Source organism: Pelophylax lessonae (genome assembly GCF_965119305.1).
Source record: "Pelophylax lessonae genome assembly, chromosome: 1".
Lineage (NCBI taxonomy): Eukaryota > Metazoa > Chordata > Amphibia > Anura > Ranidae > Pelophylax > Pelophylax lessonae.
Window position 1 is genome coordinate 379,265,495 of NC_138768.1, and position 20,818 is coordinate 379,286,312.

The 20,818-nt window shown below is 41.9% G+C and overlaps 1 protein-coding gene across 1 annotated transcript in view; it reads right to left on the reverse strand.

Moving 5' to 3' along the window:
- SPATA6L (spermatogenesis associated 6 like) overlaps nucleotides 1-20,818 on the reverse strand; it is a 91,054-nt gene that overhangs the window by 18,226 nt on the left and 52,010 nt on the right. Inside the window, exons 7-8 of the mRNA XM_082243306.1 lie at nucleotides 7,435-7,512; nucleotides 7,079-7,339 (exon numbers count right to left, since the gene is read on the reverse strand). Of these exons, the coding sequence (XP_082099432.1) occupies nucleotides 7,079-7,339; nucleotides 7,435-7,512 (339 nt within the window). The remainder of the gene's footprint in view (nucleotides 1-7,078; nucleotides 7,340-7,434; nucleotides 7,513-20,818) is intronic.

The following is a 20,818-nucleotide window of genomic DNA, read 5'->3' on the forward strand; positions in this document are numbered from 1 at the left end:
TATGGCCATTTTAATAACATTAATCTTCCCCAGCCATGAATGCGAAATAGACAACCATCGCTGGAGAAGATCCTTAATACCATTAAGCAGTGGTATTAATGGTATTAATGGTAATTATAACGAAAGAGCATGTAAATTTTAGGTGTGAGATGAACACCCAGGTATTTCAGACTATGTAATTGCCAAAGGAAAGGGAAGGAAGATCTAATTGAAAAAGTCATGGGGGAGGGTACATTAATGTTTATAATTTCGGATTTTGTCATATTAATTTTAAACTTTGAAAGTGATTGATAATCAGTCAGAGCAGAAAGTAAATGGGGTAGTGAAAGGCGAGGCTGTTGAACAAAAAAGAGTATATCATCCGCATATGCGGCATACTTGTGTGTAGAATGACCAACATTAATGCCATGGATATGAGCATTAATAAAGGGGAAAGGGGACACTCCTGACGCGTTCCATTGAGTAAGGGAAAGGGTTTACTAAGGGAACCATTAATTTTGACCCGAGCGGTCGGGGAGGAATATAAGGAGAATATCCGAGATAACATTTTTGGGCCAAGTCCAAATTGCTGAAGTGTAGCATAAAGATAGTTCCAGTCCACCCTATCACATGCCTTCTCAGCGTCTGTAGAAAGGAGAAGTGTGGGCTGGGACCGTAGCCTCACATAGTGTATCAAAGAAATAGTTCGCAGTGAGTTGTCACGGGCCTCTCGGCCCGGGACAAATCCTGATTGATCGGGTGATATCCATTGGGGTATCAGAGGTATGAGGTAGGTGGCCAAAACTTTTGCCAGTAGTTTAACGTCTGCATTTAGCAGAGATATAGGGTGATAGCTAGCGCAGCATGAAGGGTCTTTATCAGGTTTTGGCAAGACTGAGATATGGGCTTCAAGTGTTTCAGGACGTAGTTGGGAATGGGCAGAAGTCGAGTTAGCGTACGCGGTTAAATGGGGCAAAAGCAAAGGGCTGAAGATCTTATAATAATGTACGGAAAACCCATCAGGACCAGAGGCTTTTCCTGTGGGGGTGGACTTTAGTGCCAGCTGAAATTCAGCCTCGGTGAAATCCTCCTCCAAGGCGGAAAACAACCGTGCAAGGAGAGTCGGAAGGTTGGATGAAGTAAGATAGGTGTTAATTCTGTCACGTTTGGAAGCATTGGAAAGATGAGAAAGACCTCCTCGGACATGATAAAGATCCGAGTAATATTCCCGAAATACTTTAGCAATGTCCGGGGTTGAGTGGACCAAGGAGCCCGCCCGCGTCTTAATCTTAGATATAAAGGAAGCTGAATATTTAGATTGTAAGGAGCGTGCCAGTTGCCTGCCAGGTTTATCCCCCATTCATAAATGGATCGGGATAATTTGTGCGCTTGTTTCTTAATATCTAGATCCAGAAGCGAGCAGAGCTCCCCCCGTTTAGGTTCCAACGCTTCGAAGTGTTGAATATGTAAAGAAAGTTTATGCTAATGTTCCAGAGCCTTAATCTCAAAGAGAAGGTGGTCTATTTGTTGGGTCCGTTCCCTCTTCCTCCTAGCCCGCAGTTCTAGGAGTACTCCCATACTAAAGCAGGAGGAGTATCTCCTATAAGATTTTCAGAAAAGTACTGTACAAGGGACGAGGATATAAAGGCCACATCTACTGGATTCGCCAGTAGTGAGTCAATTAAGCGCCATTGGGGGACCGGTTAGGGAGTGAGGGAAGTGCCAATGTAACCAATACTGGGGCGTGATCTGAAATGGAAAAATGGCCTATAGAAGTTGACCGTACCGGGGGGGAGATAGTGATTATTAAGGAAAATAGCATAAATTCGGGAATATGAATTATGCGTCTTTGAAAAGTACGAATAATCTCGCCTCTTAGGGTTTAAAAGACATCCATCAGTTGGAGATCATGCAGTCGTCTTTTAATAAAGGTCAATCGTTTAAACGAAATATTAGACTGACCCTGTGAAGTGTCAATAATTGGATCCAACGACATATTAATGTCTCCCGCCAAAACCAAAACGCCCTTCGCAAAAACAGCCAGTTTAGAAAGAACCTTCGACATAAAGGTTGGTTGGTTTACATTTGGACAATAGATATTCGCAAAGGTGCAGGTGGATGTGCCAATAGACCCCCTCAGAAATAAGTACCTACCATTATCATCAGCTAACATTTCTTCCAACTGAAAGGGTACATCCCTATTGAAGCCTATGGCCACCCCTTTGGCTTTATTAGTATCTGAGAGACCATAATACCATTTCGGAAAGGCGGAAGAAAAGAGGCGCACCAACATCTGGTGAGTAAGGTGGGTTTCCTGTAAGAAAGCCACCGAACATCGTGATTGCTGAAGTTCCCGCATAACCAGGTGTCGTTTGGTAGCAACATTTAGACCCCTAACATTATATGAGAGTACCTTCAGGGTGGCCATAACGACAATAAGAGATGCAACATCTCAGCAAAAAAATGAATTGACCCCGACGCCAGGGAGGTAGGAAGGAGAGGAAAGGAGAGGAAAAGAAAAAAAAAAATGTAAACTATAATCAACAAATGCATAATAGAAAATGGGAAAATCCAAAAAATCACGTACAAACCAGTACATGCAATAGTCCCGGCGGGGTGAACCAGGCCAAATCACTGACCAAGCTCCCAATGCAAGGCAAATATGGGAATGTCATGGTTGGTGAGGCAACCTGGGTGACCCCGCAAGGGCATGGGCGTAAGGCCCCAACATGGAGAGAAGAAAAAAAAAAAAAAGAAAAAAAAAAAAGGAGGGAAAAACCCCAAGCAGCAATAAATAACTCAATATATCATATGCACCACAAATATATTAAACAACAAAGAGAAAAAAAGTAAGGTGCAAATGAACACATAATACACGAGCAATGTCACCCGTTCAAGAACTCAAGAATAGAGGAAAAGTATCGAGCCTCTATCGTGTCAGTTACAAACATGACAAATGAAGTGATATAGCCCAAGAGGGAGCAGACAGAGCAGTCAGCCATTTTTCTGGGATGAGCCAGGGAGGGAAGAACGCGTCTTCTTAGACGGGGTTTTCCTCCAATGCGATTCAAGTTGAAAGGAAGGAATAGAATCATGCCATCCCGGCAAATCTGGGATTTGTAATTGAAGATCCTGACAGAAGGCTTTCAAATCTTCAGGGAATCGCAGCGTAGAAGACTTGACATTCCGAGTAGCAATTAAACAGGACGGGAATCCCCATTTATAGATGGCACCTTTCACCTTAAGATCTTCCAGTAAGGGTTTTAGGGGCCTTCTACGGTCCAAAGTTTCTTTGAGGAGGTCGGGATAAATGTGAAGAATTACCCCATCAGATTCTATTGGGGAAGTATTGCGCAGTTTAGCCATAATGCTATTTTTATCTTCAAAATAGTGCAGGCGACATATCACATCCTTCGGGAGTTCAGAAGAGAGATTGCGAGGCCGGAATGCACGGTGGATCCTATCAAACCGCATAGGCTCAGTCACGGACCTCCCTAGTATAGCATTGATAATACCTTGCACTGTGATAGAGAGATCCTCATCTCTCGTTGCCTCTGGTAGCCCCCGGATGCGCAAATTATTGCGTTGATTCCTATTTTCAAGGTCCTCTAGCTTATATAAAGTGGCCCTATGGGCAATAGCCATTTTGGTAACAGTATGCTGCAACTCTTTAAGGGCCTCCTCCTGAGAATCATTGCGTTTCTCAGATTCCTCTACTCTCACCAGTATAGGAGACATATCTGATCACACGGCCCCCAGATATTTTTTAATGGATTTCTCCATACTGTGGAACATCCCTGCTATTTCCCTTTTCAGGTCTTTCATAAGGGAGGGCATATCAAAGCCGGTGGGTGAGCCTGGGTCTCCCATCAAGTCAGAGCAGGTGGAAGAAGCCGGCGAGCTCCCGCTCGGCGTGGCTGTAGGAGAAGAGGGAGACCTGATAGGTATGTGTGCAGGACCGTGCTTACTGGCTATGCCCGGATCTTTGGCCAGGAACTTCTTGATATTGCCGAAGGGCAGCGATTTCAGCGTTGCTTGCTTCCCAGACCTCTTGGCGGTCGAAGAGCGAGTTTTAATAGCTTTTGAAGGCATTGCTCGTGGATGCTAGCCGGGGTCGGAATGGAGCTCTGCTTAGCTCTGCTTAGCCGCAGCCGTTCGGCGCCATGCGGAAACCACGCCCCAGTCATCCGCTGACATCCGCAATCCCATTGACATGCATTATGTCCGTATATCACCCGCAAACGGATGGGGTGATATACGGACATACGGAACGCCCGTGTGAAAGAGCCCTTAAAGGTAATAGAGTAGGAGATAATTAGACAGATAAGGGTAAGGAGTTCCATAGGATTGGTGAGGCTCTGGTAAAGTCCTGGAGGTGAGCATGGGAGGAAGTGATGAGGGAGCTAGAGAGCAGGAGGTTTTGAGAGGAGCGAAGAGAGCGATTTGGTTGGTGTTTTGAGACTAGGCAAGTGATGTAGCTGGGGGGTAAGTTGCGGATGGCTTTGTAAGATGTTGTTAGTATTTTGAATTTAATTCGTTGGGTGAGCGGAAGCCAGTGGAGGGCTTGACAGAGAGGAGCAGCGGACGCTGAGCGATAGGTAAGGTGGATGAGTCTGGCAGCAGCATTCATAATAGATTGAAGGGGGGATAGCCTGTGTATAGGTAAGCCAATGAGAAGGGAATTGCAGTAGTCGAGGCGCGAGATGACCAGGGAGTGAACTAGGAGCTTTGTTGTGTCTTTGGTTAGAAAGGGGCATATTTTGAAGATGTTGCGGAGGTTGAGGCGGCAAGATTTGGACAGCGATTGGATGTGGGGCTTAAAAGGGAGTTCAGAGTCCAGAACAACACCTAGGACCTTGGCATGCGGGGATGGGCTGATAGTAATGCCATCGATATTGACAGAGAGATCAGGGGCAGGGGCACGTGGTGGAGGAAAGATTATAAGCTCGGCTTTGGATGGATTGAGTTTGAGGTAATGGCGTGACATCCAGACTGATATATCAGATAGTAAATTAGTGATACATGAGGAGACTGAGGGAGAGAGCTGAGGGATGGATGAATAGATTTGAGTATCGTCAGCGGCTATCAGCTGACCTAGAGAGGACGTGTAGATTGAAAATAGGAGAGGTCCAAGAACAGAGCCTTGGGGGACCCCAACAGAAAAAGGAAGAGGAGAGGAGGAAGTAGAATTGTAAGTAACGCTAAAGGTGCGGTTGGATAAGTAGGACGATAACCAGTAAAGAGTACAGTCACGAAGACCAAAGGCGTGGAGTTTTTTGAGGAGGAGGGGATGGTCAAACGTATCAAAGGGAGCAGAAAGGTCCAGGAGTAGGAATACAGAGTAGTGTCCATTGGTTTTGGCAAGAAGGTAGATCGTTTGTCAGTTTTAGGAGAGCAGTTTCAGTGGAGTGTTGAGGCCGAAATCCAGACTGAAGGGGATCAAGGAGGCTATTCTCGGGCAAGGTGGTCGCACAGTCGGTTGTAAACCAGACATTCAAGGAGTTTGGATAAAAAGGGGAGCAGGGAAATAGGGCGTAGGTTGTTTAGATCGGTTAGGTGCTTTTACTAAGGCATACGATGAAGGAACACAAAATCCATTTCTTCCCCCTGTCAGAACTGAGATCTGCCTTGTTTACATAGGCAGATCACCAACGATCGGGTGGGTGCCAGCGGACATTCAGTGCCCGACACCTGCAGATCAGCTTCTGCTGTGAATAATCACAGCAGAATCGGCCTGCCGGTGGGACGTGCGTACCCCCCTGCAGGCTTAAGTGCAGAATCATGTATTTTTTTTACGTAAAACTGCTATAGGGCAGGCGGCCAGTGGTTAAACAAATCTCCAAAGCCTGTGATTGTTCCAGGGACTGTGGAGATAAGTACACATTAACCACTTCTGGACCGGAAGGATTTACCCCCTTAATGACCATGCCATTTTTTGCGATTCAGCACTGCGTTACTTTAATGGACAATTGTGCATTCCTGCGACGCTTTACCCAAATAAAATTGATGTCCTTTTTTCCCACAAATATAGCTTTCTTTTGGTGGTATTTGATCACCTGTGCGGTTTTTATTTTTTGCGCTATAAACAAAAAAAGAGCGACAATTCTGAAAAAAAACAATAATTTTCACTTTCTTCTATATAAAATTCCCCCCAAAAAATTTTAAAAATCAAAATTTTTTTAACATTTTAGGCCAATTTGTTTTCTGTTACATATTTTTGGTAAAAAAAAAAAAAAAATCGCAAAAATCGTATTTCGATTGGTTTGCGCATAAGTTATTGCGTCTACTAACTACGGGAAAGATTTATGTCATTTTTATTGTTTTTATTTTTTTACCAGTAATGGTGGCGATCTGCGATTTTTTGTGGGATTGCGACATTGGGGCGGACAGATCAGACCCCTAATTGACATTTTTAACACTTTTGGGGGGACCAGTGACATTGCTACAGTAATCAGTCTCAAAAATATGCATTGTTACTTTAATAATGATACTGGCAGGGTAGGGGTTAACACAGTAAGTGATCAAGGGGTTAAACGTGTACCTAGGGGCGTGTTTCTAACTGTATGGGGGCAGGGCTTTTGAAATGATCACAGAGACCTGTGATCCTACATAGAAGGATCACAGGCACTCTGTGATCATTCCAGAGAGAAGAACAGTCAGCTGTGTTTACAACAGCTGACCAATCTTCTCTCTCAGCGGGGAGTGATCGCCAGTGGCAGGCGGCAATCAGAGCCGCCTGCCCCGTGCATCGGAATCCCCGCTGCCAAGTGGGGGTAGGCGCGCACCTGCGGCGTGCACGCTCGCCCCCTGGCTTCAGGCGCACGACTGATGTAGACCTATGTCGGTTCGCACAGGAGGGATTGCCTGCCACAGTAAAACTGCGGCGAGCGGTCCGGAAGCAGTTAAACATCATCCTCTTTTTTTACATAAAAAAACTGAAGACAGCATTCTCCTTCCATATTTTCTGGGAAAGAATTTAGGGAACATATTTCCTGTATAGAAAGGTAAATGTATTATAAGATTGCTTAAACAACCCTGAAGAACAGCATACCAAAACAATTTTCATCAACAAGGTGCACTTATTTTTTTAAATACTTACATGTCGTACAATAAATGGGGGTTTTGTTTCTGTGTCTGACTTAAATTCATAACTGCCCAGTTTCAAATGAGCAAGGCGTTGCTGATTGTCCTTATTAAGCTCACACATTCGCCGTTGGGCATAAGGTGAAGGAGATCGGGACTTTGATGACCTAGTAGGACTTCCGTAACTTTGTTCTGGGCTGGAGTAACTTTTTGTTGGCATTCTTGATTTTCGTCTAGGAGAATTCGGCAAAGACCTCTGACACTGTATTTTGCTTGACTAGAACAACAAATAGGCCCAAATTGTCATATACAAATGTTGTCATAGAACTTGCTTGAGTAACTGAGTAACAGATGATTCAATGTTTAACTTACTGAACTTTTTTTCTTGAATTCTTTTGGCTTTTCTTTTATTGTTGTTCTTGTAGAAAACTCGATTTTGGGTGCAATTCCCTTTAAAAAGAGAGATTTAGAAAATGACTGTCAAAATACATTTTTAGATAATAGAATTGTGCATTACAAAACTTTTACAATACCTTTTAACTTGATTTTCACAATACTAACCTTGTGTTATAATGTTTATTAATATTATCATCAAGCTTTATTAACTGTATGGAGAATTAACATATTACACAACAATCAAAATAAAGAATGGTGCTCGCAAACTAATTACATAGAATATATAACTGACATTCAAACCTCGTGAATATTCATGTAGCCATGAAAATAAACAGTGATGTCATGATGCAATATTTAAAAGACAATTACAATAAAATAATAAATTGAACCAAAAAATATGAAAAAAAAGAATGTGAAAGAGAGTCCAATGTGACAATTCCCAACACCAAATAAGTGCTTCAATATGGGGATATTCTCTAAGTCTTCATAGCTGGTGCTCAAGTGATGGACGTCAACTCACCAGAGGTGTTTGACCGCTTTTTACAGGAAGGTCAAATATCGCTTAAAATAACCAGTAGGGTTCCTCAGCTGCAATCTCTCCATCAGTGTATGGTTTGGATGGTTGAAATGACTCCACAGGAGACATAATTAATAAATTCCATAGTGTAGTATGTTTATTTGGTGATATTAAAAATAAGGTATAAAAGATTTTGCACTCACATGGATTTGTGCCTGAACCGGCACTTGGTGTATACGGCATGTGCGGATAATGCCTGTTACTCTGGGGCTGGCATGTGATCCACTCCTCGCTCTCACCACCAGGCCAGATTGGAAGTCCCACAAGACCCGGAAGTGACGAATCCCCCGCTCTTATGTACGTTTCACCATGAGTGGCGTCTTCAGGAAACGACGAACCGTCTAAATCTATTAGCATAAAGTGTTTCCTATTGGTTGGGCTCCTCCAATATGGAGGACAGGTACAAATAGCTAAGTATTATGAAGGACTGTGCCTCGAGAAACACACTCATCCGCCAAGACCATATACACCATACAGCAATATAAAAGCAATTTACATTGATTAGAAACAGATTACACGTATATAAAATAGATAAAGGTGGTGGGGTGTCACTAACCATGCACCTTTATTAGAAAGACTTGAAGAATATAAACACGAGGTTGACTAAAAAAAAATATATATATACAAAAGTTGAGAAAAATGTAACAAAAATTGCAAGAAAAATAGTTTTTTTGTAGGCATGCCTAATTGAGAAGATGGATCTCCTCTTAAAAACAAAAATAAAATAAGAGGTCGGTGGATATTGGATCATGACATCACTGTTTATTTTCATGGCTACATAAATATTCACGAGGTTTTAACATTATTTATATATTCTATGGAATTAGTTTCTGAGCGCCATTCTTGATTTTGATTGTTTTGTACTTGCAGGTGATTTATTCACTTATTTAAAGGGGCAGCTACATTTAATACACATCACAATTTTTCAGACAGCCATTCTTCAGTAATATTTTTTTCTCTAAAATATTACACAGACAACGGGGTTGATTTGCTAAAAGTGAAGAGTGCAAAATCTGGTGCAGCCCTGCATAGAAACCAATCAGCTACCAGGGATTTGCAAAGCCTAATTGAACAAGCTGAAGTTAGAAACTGATTGGCTACCATGCACAGCTGCACTAGATTTTGCACTCTCCAATTTTAGTAAATCAATCCCACTGAATCGGATGTGGGCAGGGAGGGTGATCGGCACAGCTGAAGTTAGAAGCTGATTGGCTACCATGCACAGCTGCACCAGATTTTGCACTCTCCACTTTTAGTAAATCAATCCCACTGAATCAGATGTGGGCAAGGAGGGTGATCGGCACAGCAGGGGGACAGTTACTAGAACCGATCCCCTGTATGGCTCTCTGCAGCAGCTGAAAGCTGGCTTCTTCTCCTCTACCTCCAGCAGGCTTTCAGCTGCTGCAGAGAGCCATATAGGGGAGCGGTTTCAGTAATTGCCTCCCCCCCCCCACCCTTCCTGTGCACCATTAGTTTTCCCCTGTTGCCCAGCAGTGCACCAGCTTTCCTTCTCTACTTTCCACTGGCAACTGCAAGCACACAATAGGATCCTTTAGTATGGAGAGTGGGGGAAGGGTTGGTAAATATGTCACATTTACCAGCCCCTTCCTTTCCTGAATGAACACAATGAGTAATTGGTATGGATCACTCAATGTATTCATTCCCTCCTGAAGAATAGAAAACTGTGGTGGAAGGGGGGTTGTCAGGTTGACTGTATGGTGCCCTGTGGTTTCTAACAGCAGCCCTGCCAAAGGCCGTAAAAAGCTTGAAAAGTCTCAAATTTCTGCAACACCATCATAGGCTGTGTTTTGTGAATGGCAAAGCATGGTGGGTGAGCAGTGGCATAACATCAGAACTGATGTCTATCATAGACTCTCCAATGCATTGAGGAGCCAGAACTACATCTACCCCTGCACTGTCTAGGGAGACCAGTAGAAGGGTTTTTCTTTACTTCCAGCCAGTAATAATTTTATCACAGTGATGAAGATATACAAGGCTGTAAGAGACTACACATGGTTTGATCATGCCCAGAGCTGGGCTTTTGTAACTCTTATGCTATACTTTTGTATAAAAATAAAAAAATAAAATGATAATAAAATAATAATAATAATAATAGTAATAAAATTACCACAATTTATTTTAAAGTCCTAATGTTTGTACTTTAGTAATGGAGTCTGAATGGGACAGGTTATCATCAGTCTTGCACTTTACATTAACATATTTAAGAAATAATTGAGTGGTATTTATGGATGGGTGCAAACTGTGGTTGAAGTGTTAAGGCTGTGATTTGTACTGTGTTTGTTAGCCATAGCTTTCACTCTGATAATAGGGCAAAACCCCCAAAAAAATATTTTCTTATGTTTTTCGGGTGTGTTCAAGGCTTGTTTGTTACAAACATTTATTTCTGAACACTTCATTGTATTTTGGAAAAAAAAAGTCTATAGGGTTGATTTAATAAAGGCAAAAAGACTGTTCCCTTATCAAGGAATGTTTCCCCAGAGCTTAGCTAATGAGGTGAAGTTCTTCTGACTTCCATAATCCAATCATGTGCAAACAAAAATACTGGTTTGTTTTTTCTTGAAACTTAATTGGGTATTCTTTGCAAAGAAAAATTTCACCACATTCACTAAGCTCAAGGGAACATTCCCTTCCAAAGTGCAACGTCCTTTGAAAAGCGACCAGCCTATTTGCCTTTAGTAAATCAACGCTCATATGTACTTTATGGCTTTCCGAACATCCTGTTTAGTAGAGTGAAGTTTCAGTGCAGACTCCTAGCTCCTTTCTAAACAAAGAAATAGTGTTAGAATAGTAATCACTGTTTTGAAAGTGCAGTTGCCCCAATATCTTGAAAGAGACTGTATGAGAAAGAGACTGTATGTATTAAGGTATGGCCTGGGAGGCAAAGGGACTAAAACTCACCATTATTTCACACAGTAATGTAGGTAACTAAAGTGTTATCAGGATGTTTACAGATGTAGATTCTCGGTGGCAGGGCATATACACTATATTACCAAAAGTATTGGGACGCCTGCCTTTACACACACATGAACTTTAATGGCATCCCATTCTAAGTCAGTAGGGTTCAATATTGAGTTAGCCCACACTTTGCAGCTATAACAGCTTCAACTCTTCTGGGAAGGCTGTCCACAAGGTTTAGGAGTGTGTCTATGGGAATGTTTAACCATTCTTCCAGAAGCGCATTTGTGAGCTCAGGCACTGATGTGGACTTTAATTCATCCCAAAGGTGTTCCATTGGTAAGAGGTCAGAACTCTGTGCAGGGCAGTCAAGTTCCTCCACCCCAAACTTGCTTATCCATGTTTTTATGTACCTTGCTTTGTGCACTGATCCAAATAATTTGGTAAAGGGGGATTATGGTGTGGGGTTGTTTTTAAGGGGTTGAGCTTGGCCCCTTAGTTCCAGTGAAGGGCACTCTTAAGGCGTCAGCATACCAAGACATTTTGGGCAATATCATGCACCCAACTTTGTGGGAACAGTTTGGGAATGGCCCCTTCCTGTTCAAACATGACTGCACACCAGTGCACAAACAAGGCCTATAAAGACATGGATGAGTGAGGTTGGGGTGGAGAAACGTGACTGGTCTGCACAGAGTCCTGATCTCAACCTGATAGAACACCTTTGGGATAAATTAGAGTAGAGACTGCGAGCCAGGCCCTCTCACCCAATATCAGCGCCTGACCTCACAAATGCGCTTCTGGAAGAATGGTCAAACATTCCCATAGACACACTCCTAAACCTTGTGGACAGCTTTCCCAGAAGAGTTGAAGCTGTTATAGCTGCAAAGGGTGGGCCAACTCAATATTGAAAACTAGGGACTAAGACTGCGATACCATTAAAGTTCATGTGCGTGTGAAGGCAAGCGTCACAGTACTTTTGGTACTATACTGTAGGAAACACTAGAAATGTTATATGATGATTGCTATAACTAAGATTTCACAATAACGCAGACCAACTACCACACGTTGGATTATTATAGTATTAGTATTATAGTATTAGTATTATAGTGGACTATGTGTTTTTTTTGCTCTATGGTGTGTTGTAGACATGTTTTACACATTTCACATGCATTACTATTCATAGTGCAGCATCTTTAGTACAGTTTTCATCAAACACATCTTCTATAGGAGTGAAAGATAATGCATGCAATATGCTTAGTTTTTAATGTAAAAGGTGTGAATGCAGTCAGGGGCAGCAAGTAGAACTAAAATGCAGAGGTGTACATGTACAGTAGCTTAACAGCAACACTACAAAAATAGCACTTTCATTAACCATAAGGCCTATGGCTACCTGGAACTTTAAATGGCAGCTTAATATAGCACATAATGGATTATGAAATGAAATCGCACAACACACAAAAATGCTGTACTGTGTACAAAAAGGGAAGCATTGATATTTAGACAGGGCAATGTCATACAAAGGACCAACAGGTCCCAGTCTTATCTGGCATACAATGATTTATTATCTCATTTTATAACCCACCAAACCATAATACTCAGCTGTGGCATGACTAAGGTTGAGCAAGCTGGCTGTAAATTAAACAGGTTGGAAGTACTGCTTGAAACAGAAAAATTACAGCAGTAAATAATATGACATATCTGTCCAGCCAAGGGCAGAAGATCTTCTAAGGAGAAGATCTAAGTGAACATAGAAAAGGAAATAGGAAACCAAGGTAAATGTACAATGTATTCAGAGATACAGAAGAAAAAGTGCTTTGTGGCTGATGTTAACAAATATTTGTAGAGATGCAAACCATTTCTTTACATTAACATAACATATTAAAAGACAACTGTACTGAGAGATGGATAATTATCTTTTAGCCTATAAAAGGCATTTCAAAAAAAGCTGTCACCTTTTTCTGTTCTTGTTCAAAAATTAGAGAATACATTTATTCAGTTGATATTACCAATCCAGCCACATCTTTAGGCCTCTTTCACACGGCCGCTCCGATTTTTTCTTCCGCTCCGGCACTTTTTTTTTTTTTTCCCACGGACACGGATGACACTTGTGTCATCCGCTCCGTATGTCCGCATATCATCCCATCCGTTTGCGGATGATATATGGACATAATGTATGTCTATGGGGATTGCGGATGTACGCGGATGACACCGCTGACATCCGATTTTGCATCCGTTCCGTTTTTTAAACGGAAGAAAACTAGGGTTCTGTTCCGTTCCAAAAAACGGAACAGAACTGAAAGGACACAAATCGGATGTCAGTGGATGGTCATCTGCTTACATCCTCAATCCCATTGACATGCATTATGTCCGTATATCACCCGCAAACGGATGGGGTGATATACGGATATACGGAACGCCTGTGTGAAAGAGGCCTTATTCAAGCTTCTATAAGTTAGCCAAAAGATGTTTATGTAGTTATTAAACCTTATTATTTATATTTCACATTGCATTATATACTTGCAATTAATGGTATATATATAGTTACTTTCTTTTTAACCAAATACTTATCAAACCATAGGTTTAGTAACCTCTAGTAGTAGTTAAATTCTGGATGGACCCTCTCCACACTGCTATCCACCCTTTCCAACAATCTGTGCAATGAAAACTGGGATTTTTAATTCACACATATTGCAATACATGCTTAAGCTGCCCTTCTGTGTCAAAGTTTTCTCTAGTAGTAGTTAGTCACATTCAAATGAAATTCTGAGACATTTCATAGCTATCCAAGCCCCTTTCTCATTTCTAAGGAGCGTCAGAGAAAATACCCCAGCATTTATATCCACACAGGTAGTACAGATAGTACTTAACTAATCACCAAGGAAAGGGGCATGTTATTGTCCAAGAACATGATGGGAAGTGTGAAGGTTGTGGAACCACCCTGTCCTAGATACATAAGGCCATCCTTAGTGTCCAGAACGCTTCATAGGTGCTTTTACAACCATTTTTTTGACAACCATTTAATAAATTCAGCCAAGGATTTTTGGCTGGGTATTGTTAGTCAGAGGTAGTGAAATTATCATACAACTGTCTAAGATCGAATGCCTCGTACACACGCAACAATTATTGGCCGACCGATCGTCCGACTTTTGTCCAGAGTTGTGTTTTGTTGGTTGGAATGTGCCTAGACTGCACACGAATTTTCTTGGCCAACAAAAATCTACTTCAGAAGTGATGTCATGTGCTGGTTTACTTTCCGTGTGTTTTTTCTTCTCTGAGCATGCCCAGTCTTGCTCATCAGATTTTTCCCTGTCGAAATCTGTACTGACTGACGGAAAATCGGCCGTTGTGTTGACGGCCAACAAAAATTTTATAGCCTGCACACCAGATTTTTTTTGGCCGAAAAGTCGGAGTCGGTTGTCGGAAGCATCATACTAACAAGCCGAAAATCGGCCGATCGGACGTTGGCCGAAAATTCACGGCCAATTATCGACGCGTGTGTACGAGGCTTAAGACAACATTGTAAATATAGCAAAAACACATAAAAGAAATCAGCAGTGGCACAGTGATGTATGCTCATTGGTTTTATCTGAACGATGAGAGAAGAACTATTTCTGGTCACCTGGCAGCTACATAATCAAGTTAAAAATTGTCCTAAACCAAAATTGAGTTATTAGTGTTTGGAGAGCACACATGTAATAAAACAACTTAACAGCTTATTCATTCAGGAAATAAAATCTGTCTCACACGTTCATTTTTGAATCTCATTTTTGGCAAGTTCATGTATTTCAGTAACCAGATACAGTCCTCTGGTTTCACCCTTGTGTGCCCTAAGTATAATGAACTTAGTTGGCTGACAGTAAACAGCATAGTGAACTTCTGACTCATGGCAAGATAACAAATCCTTTAAAAAACAGGCCTACTCAAGATAGCTACTACACCAGTATTGATGCCGTAGACATTTAAAAGTAGCCTTATGTTTTGACCAGCTAAATTTGTAGATTTTAATATATATTGCTGGAAATAACATACAAAACAACACTACTGCTGAACTAGCTCAGCTACGCCTCGTGGCTTCTTCTTGCAGGCATCCTACATTCAAAAGAACCAAGCAGAGTAGTCTGCTTGTCCAGCCTGGAGATAAACAAACCCACAAGGATGTCAGAACCAAGAAGGTACTCCACACCCAAATTTGTCATAGCACAAAGTGGGACCCAAATCTTTTAACAAGGGATTCAAAAGTGCACAGCAGTAAATGTTGTTTAACCACTTGCCGACCGGCCGCCGCAGATATACAGACGGCAGGTTCCCGCGAAATGACATACCGCTACGTTTTTTCGCAGTAGCGGTCATGGGGGCGTGCGATTGCTCCCTGTGGAGACAGAACGGCGGTCTGCCATTGTAAACACAGCAGACCGCTGTTCTGTCAGCAATGAACACAGGGATCCTGTGTTCCTCCTATTTAATAACACAGGTCTCTGTGTTCATTCCATAAGTCCATCCCCCACATAGTTAGAAAGCACCCCCTAGGGACACATTTAACCCATTGATTGCCCCTAGTGTTAAGCCCTTCCCTGCCAGTGTCATTATTACAGTAACAGTGCATATTTTAGCACTGATTACTGTAGTAATGTCACTGGTCCCCCCAAAAGTGTCAAAAATGTCAGTCAGTTGTCTGATCTGTCTGTCGCAATGTCGCAGTACCACTAAAAATCGCTGATCACCGCCATTACTAGTAAAAAATAAATAAATAAATAAAAATAACAAATTTTTCCCCTAGATTGTAGACGCTATAACTTTTGCGCAAACCAATCTATATACACTTATTGGGATTTTATTTACCAAAAATACATGGCAGAATACAAATTGGCCTAAAATGATGAAAAAATTTGATTTTTACATTTTTTTTGGGAATGTTATATAGCAGAAAGTGGATCTTTTTTTTTCAGAATTGTCACTCTTTTTTTGTTTATAGCGCAAAAAATAAAAATCGCAGAGGTGATCAAATACCACCAAAAGAAAGCTCTATTTGTGGGGGAAAAAAGGACATCATTTTTTGCTTACAGCGTTGCATGACCGTGCAACTGTCCGTTAAAGTAACGCAGTGCCGAATCGCAAAAAATGGCCTGGTCATTAAGGGGTAAAATCTTCCAGTCCTGAAGTGGTTAATTTCCTTTTATTGCATTAAATGTGGTACAGACGGAAAACTGACAAGCCTCTTATGTGTTTCACACTAAACAATGCTTACTCATAAAGCGAATCTTAGTGATTTCACTCCTCACTTTTAACTCAAACTTCACCGCCCATAAGGAGGATCCCCTATCACCTGTTAGTGATTAGAGAGATTACATTTGATCCTAAGGCCCCTTTCACACTGTCCGTCCGTCGGACGGAGTCTGTTTTTCTCAGCGGGGGATCGATCCGCCGATCCCCCGCTGAGCAGGAGAATGACAGCTGTTCTCCCCAATGTGTGCGGAGACACAGCTGTCAGAGCCCCATACATCTCTATGGAGGAATCGGATGGGAACGGACCGTCGGTCCGTTCTCATCCGATCCCATCCGATCCGCTGGACGGATGGAAAATTGGGTTTCCATCCGTCCAAATTTGACAGATCGGATCAGATGTCAGCGGACATGTAATATACAAAAAATTATCAGCGCAAACCAACCTGTGATAGAAACCAGAAATAATAATGAAAATACAGGTGCAAATATATATATATATATATATATATATATATATATATATGTGCAAATATATAAAAATATAAAAAATGCAATTCAATTATCCGGCAGCAAACACTAAATTGTGTAACACCTCACAATGATAGAAAATAAAAATGCTTGAAAAGTGCTGCGCCAGACAAATACTTAAATCAATGTAATAAATGCAGTGAATACAAGTGATTATAATAGTGAAATGGTGTAAAGTATTCCGTGAGAGAAGTCCATAAGTGTCCAATGATCTAGTGGGAAAGGAACTCCAACAGAACGGTGAAAAAATCCCACGGAATGGGTGCATGTATAAATATAAAGGACAAATATAGTGCTCTCCGTCTGATAACAATAGTTTATTGAAATTTATGAATGGTACTCACATTCAGCGGCACTCAGCGGTGCACGCTTGTATTGCAGACAGATGATACACACTACACTGGGACCAAGGGAAAGTGCAACGTCAGGTACGCAGGCTCCGCCCCCCATATACGCGTTACGTCAGAGCTACCAATAGCCTCCGACTTCTTCAGTAGGGGTCTACCAATAGCCTTCGACTTCTTCAGTAGGGGTCTACCAATAGCCTTCGACTTCTTCAGTAGGGGCCCCTACTGAAGAAGTCGAAGGCTATTGGTAGCTCTGACGTAACGCGTATAGGGGGCGGAGCCTGCGTACCTGACGTCACACTTTCCCTTGGTCCCAGTGTAGTGTGTATCATCTGTCTGCAATACAAGCGTGCACCGCCGAGTGCCGCTGAATGTGAGTACCATTCATAAATTTCAATAAACTATTGTTATCAGACGGAGAGCACTATATTTGTCCTTTATATTTATACATGCACCCATTCCGAGTTTGAGTGAAGTTCCTCTACCCCCACCTTGATCGATCTATGCTGAGCTGACCGAGAGAGATAGGAAGGCAGTCTCCTGGTTGATACAGCTGATTTATGTGATCATTGACCCTTTATGGGTCTGTGGCTGAGGTGAGAGACCAATCTATCCGGTGGTGGGATATATGCACAGCGGTGTTGTGGAATTGCTTGTGGGATTTTTTCACCATTCTGTTGGAGTTCCTTTCCCACTAGATTATTGGACACTTATGGACTTATCTCACGGAATACTTTACACCATTTCACTATTATAATCACTTGTATTCACTGCATTTATTACATTGATTTAAGTATTTGTCTGGCGCAGCACTTTTCAAGCATTTTTATTTTCTGCCAGCGGACATGTCTCCGCTGACATCCAATGCCCCATAGAGATGCATGGGGGGAACATTCAGATCCACCAAAAAAACTGACAGGCGGATCTGAACGGTCCGCCTGTGTGAAAGAGCCCTTAATCATACACAAACCCCATTATATTAAATAGTTACTTACTGCTACACGTACTATATATCTGAATACTGATTATAAACAAAAGCATAACTATACAACTACAAAAAAAAAACAAAAGAAAAAATATATAAAATCTTAGAAAAAGAAATGAAAGAAAAATATCAGAGTAGAAAAAACTAAAGTACAGAATAGAAATGCAGAGAATCTAAGGGATATAAATGAACAAGATAGAATGTCTAAGACATTTAGGACACAGTGAATATCCTCTAAATAATGCAAGTAAAAAGATATCATAATGGGCTAGTATGCGATGCATACTAGCTCATTATGCCTTTGTCTTGCAGGTTTTTTTTTTTTAGGGTTTACAACCGCTTTAATTTAGGCCCTTTTAGGGTTTACAACCGCTTTAATTTAGGCCCTGTAAGATCTGAGTATGCATAGTAAAAATCAAATACAACTCTCTTTTGAAGAGCTTCAAGAACATATCCCCATCTATTTTAAAAGATCCTATTTTCTCAATACTTTGAATTCTCAATGAAGAAGTATTCCCATCATGTACCTCGACAAAGTGTTTAGCAATGTTAGTGAGGGTCTATTTTTACTGATGTTATAAAAATGGTCCTCAAACTTGTCTTTCTTAACCACCTCTGGACCACCCATTGCATATATACTGCGGCAGGGCAGCCCAGCTGCGCAAAATCACGTATAGGTACATGATTTTGTGCAAGGGTCCTCGTGGCGCGCGCGTGCCGCCGAAGCGCCGCTCCTGCTGTGATCAGACACAACAGGAGCCAATCAGCGAATCCGGCGGCCACGATGGCCGCCCGCCACCTGCGATCATGCAGGGGAATGACAGAACGGCCGTCTGCCTTGTTTACATACATATTGGCCTAAATTGCTGAAATTTTTTTTTAATTTTTTTATTTCGAATGTTTTATAGCAAAAAGTAAAAAATATTGTTTTCTTTTTGATTGTCAGTCTTTTTTTGTTTATAGCGCAAAAAATAAAAACTGTAGAGGTGATCAAATACCACCAAAAGAAAGCTCTATTTGTGTGAATAAAAGACATCAATTTTATTTGGGTACAGCGTCGCACAACCGCGCAATTGTCAGTTAAAGCAATGCAGTGCCGTATCTCTAAAAATGGCGTGGTCATTAAGGGGGTAAAACTATATTTTTATTATATTTTCATTATGGCATGCAGAGCAATATAATTTAGTAGAGTGAGTGTCCAAACAGGTGGGACAATAGAGCTAAAAAAAAGTCTGAAAATAGAACAAACTTCAAATCAGGAATGTTTAAGGTGATGAGTAAGGATTAATAGCAGGAGATGGAAATTGAAGGGGAGGGGTCTTGGGCAGTTCCTGATGGTGATTCTGGAGCTTGAGATACTTGTATGGATTCAGATTGTGAAGAGAGGAAGGGTATCTGCCTCATGATAGAGGTGAAAATTGGGGGCTGATAAGGCTACAGGTGGGGACACCTATTGACAGCCTACAAAAGGTGAGAATTGATTAGTAGGAAGGAGAGACACAAGCAAGGTAAAAAAAAAAACATGAAATGTGAGAAGGATCAGAGATAGGTGGAAAAGGAGGATAAAAGGGAAAGAGGGGAAGGGAGGATACTAGGTAGTAATCTTCAAGGTATAGGGCAGACTAAGTAGGGGGAGCACAGACTCTGCAAAATGCCTTGCTAGAGGTGCTAGAGGGTATTACAATTACTGTATTGTACACAGAGCTTTCTTTTCAGCTGGAACTTGGTGGAACTCAGTTCCACCACCTTTGGCTAAGGCCCTCTGCTCCCTACTCACCATAATCACTTGTAAACACAGAAGTCCAGCGTCTGTGTTTACAAATGACAGCTTGTCTTCCAACAGCTGAGTGCAGGATGGGGACAAGCGAGATGCAGGTTCCTGGGGTGCAGTGCAGATGCTGACACCCCCACTGGATGATCTCCCTGAAAGTGAAAGAGGCAGAGCCAACTACAGTGTGCAAGGAGGTACAATTGCTTCAGCTTAATACAGCAACACATGTATGACATGTAGAAGATGGTGGAGATTTTAAGGAGGTGAGGGGAAGATGGGGCAGGGGAGGAGGGGAAGATGGGGCAGGGGAAGGGGGTAAGGGGTTGCATGCAGAGGTCAGAGCTGAAGAGGGGTGAAAGTGAGATATGGATGGGGAATGCAGAGGTACGCAGCTGTGGAAGAAGGCTAAACTCTGCACTCTGTGTGTAACCTCCCGCAAACTCTGCACACTCACTCACACTCACTCACATAATGCACTTTTGATATTAAATGTCCCTTTAAGTTCCTCCCTCTGTTAGTGAGATTTGGCCACACCCACTATTTGATGCAGTTTAGAAGGGTGCGTGCGTGTCTTTGTGGGGGGGTCGTGGTTGAGCTCCTGTGCCTAATTCACATAGTAAGACGTCAACAAGGGCACCTGCTTATCCCACAAATATAGTTTCCTTTACACCTTAAACAGGTTTTTGTAGTTTCTCTACACTTGGGAATATGAATTGGAGATAAGAATGAATAGTTCATATTCCCATCGCACACCTTCCTGGATATAGGCACATCAGTTGTGGGTGCTGCAGCGATCACCAGCAGGACACTGGATCAATCACAGATACATACATATTCGAGGGCACACCAAAGGATCTTGCATAGCAGTCCGAAGAAACTTTTTATTGCAAAAGGATCACATTAAGATAGGTGCAACATTTCGGAGTTGCGCAGGACCCCTTTGTCAGGCATGTGACATCATCACATGCCTGACGAAGGGGTTCTGCGTGACTCGAAACTTTGCACCTATCTTA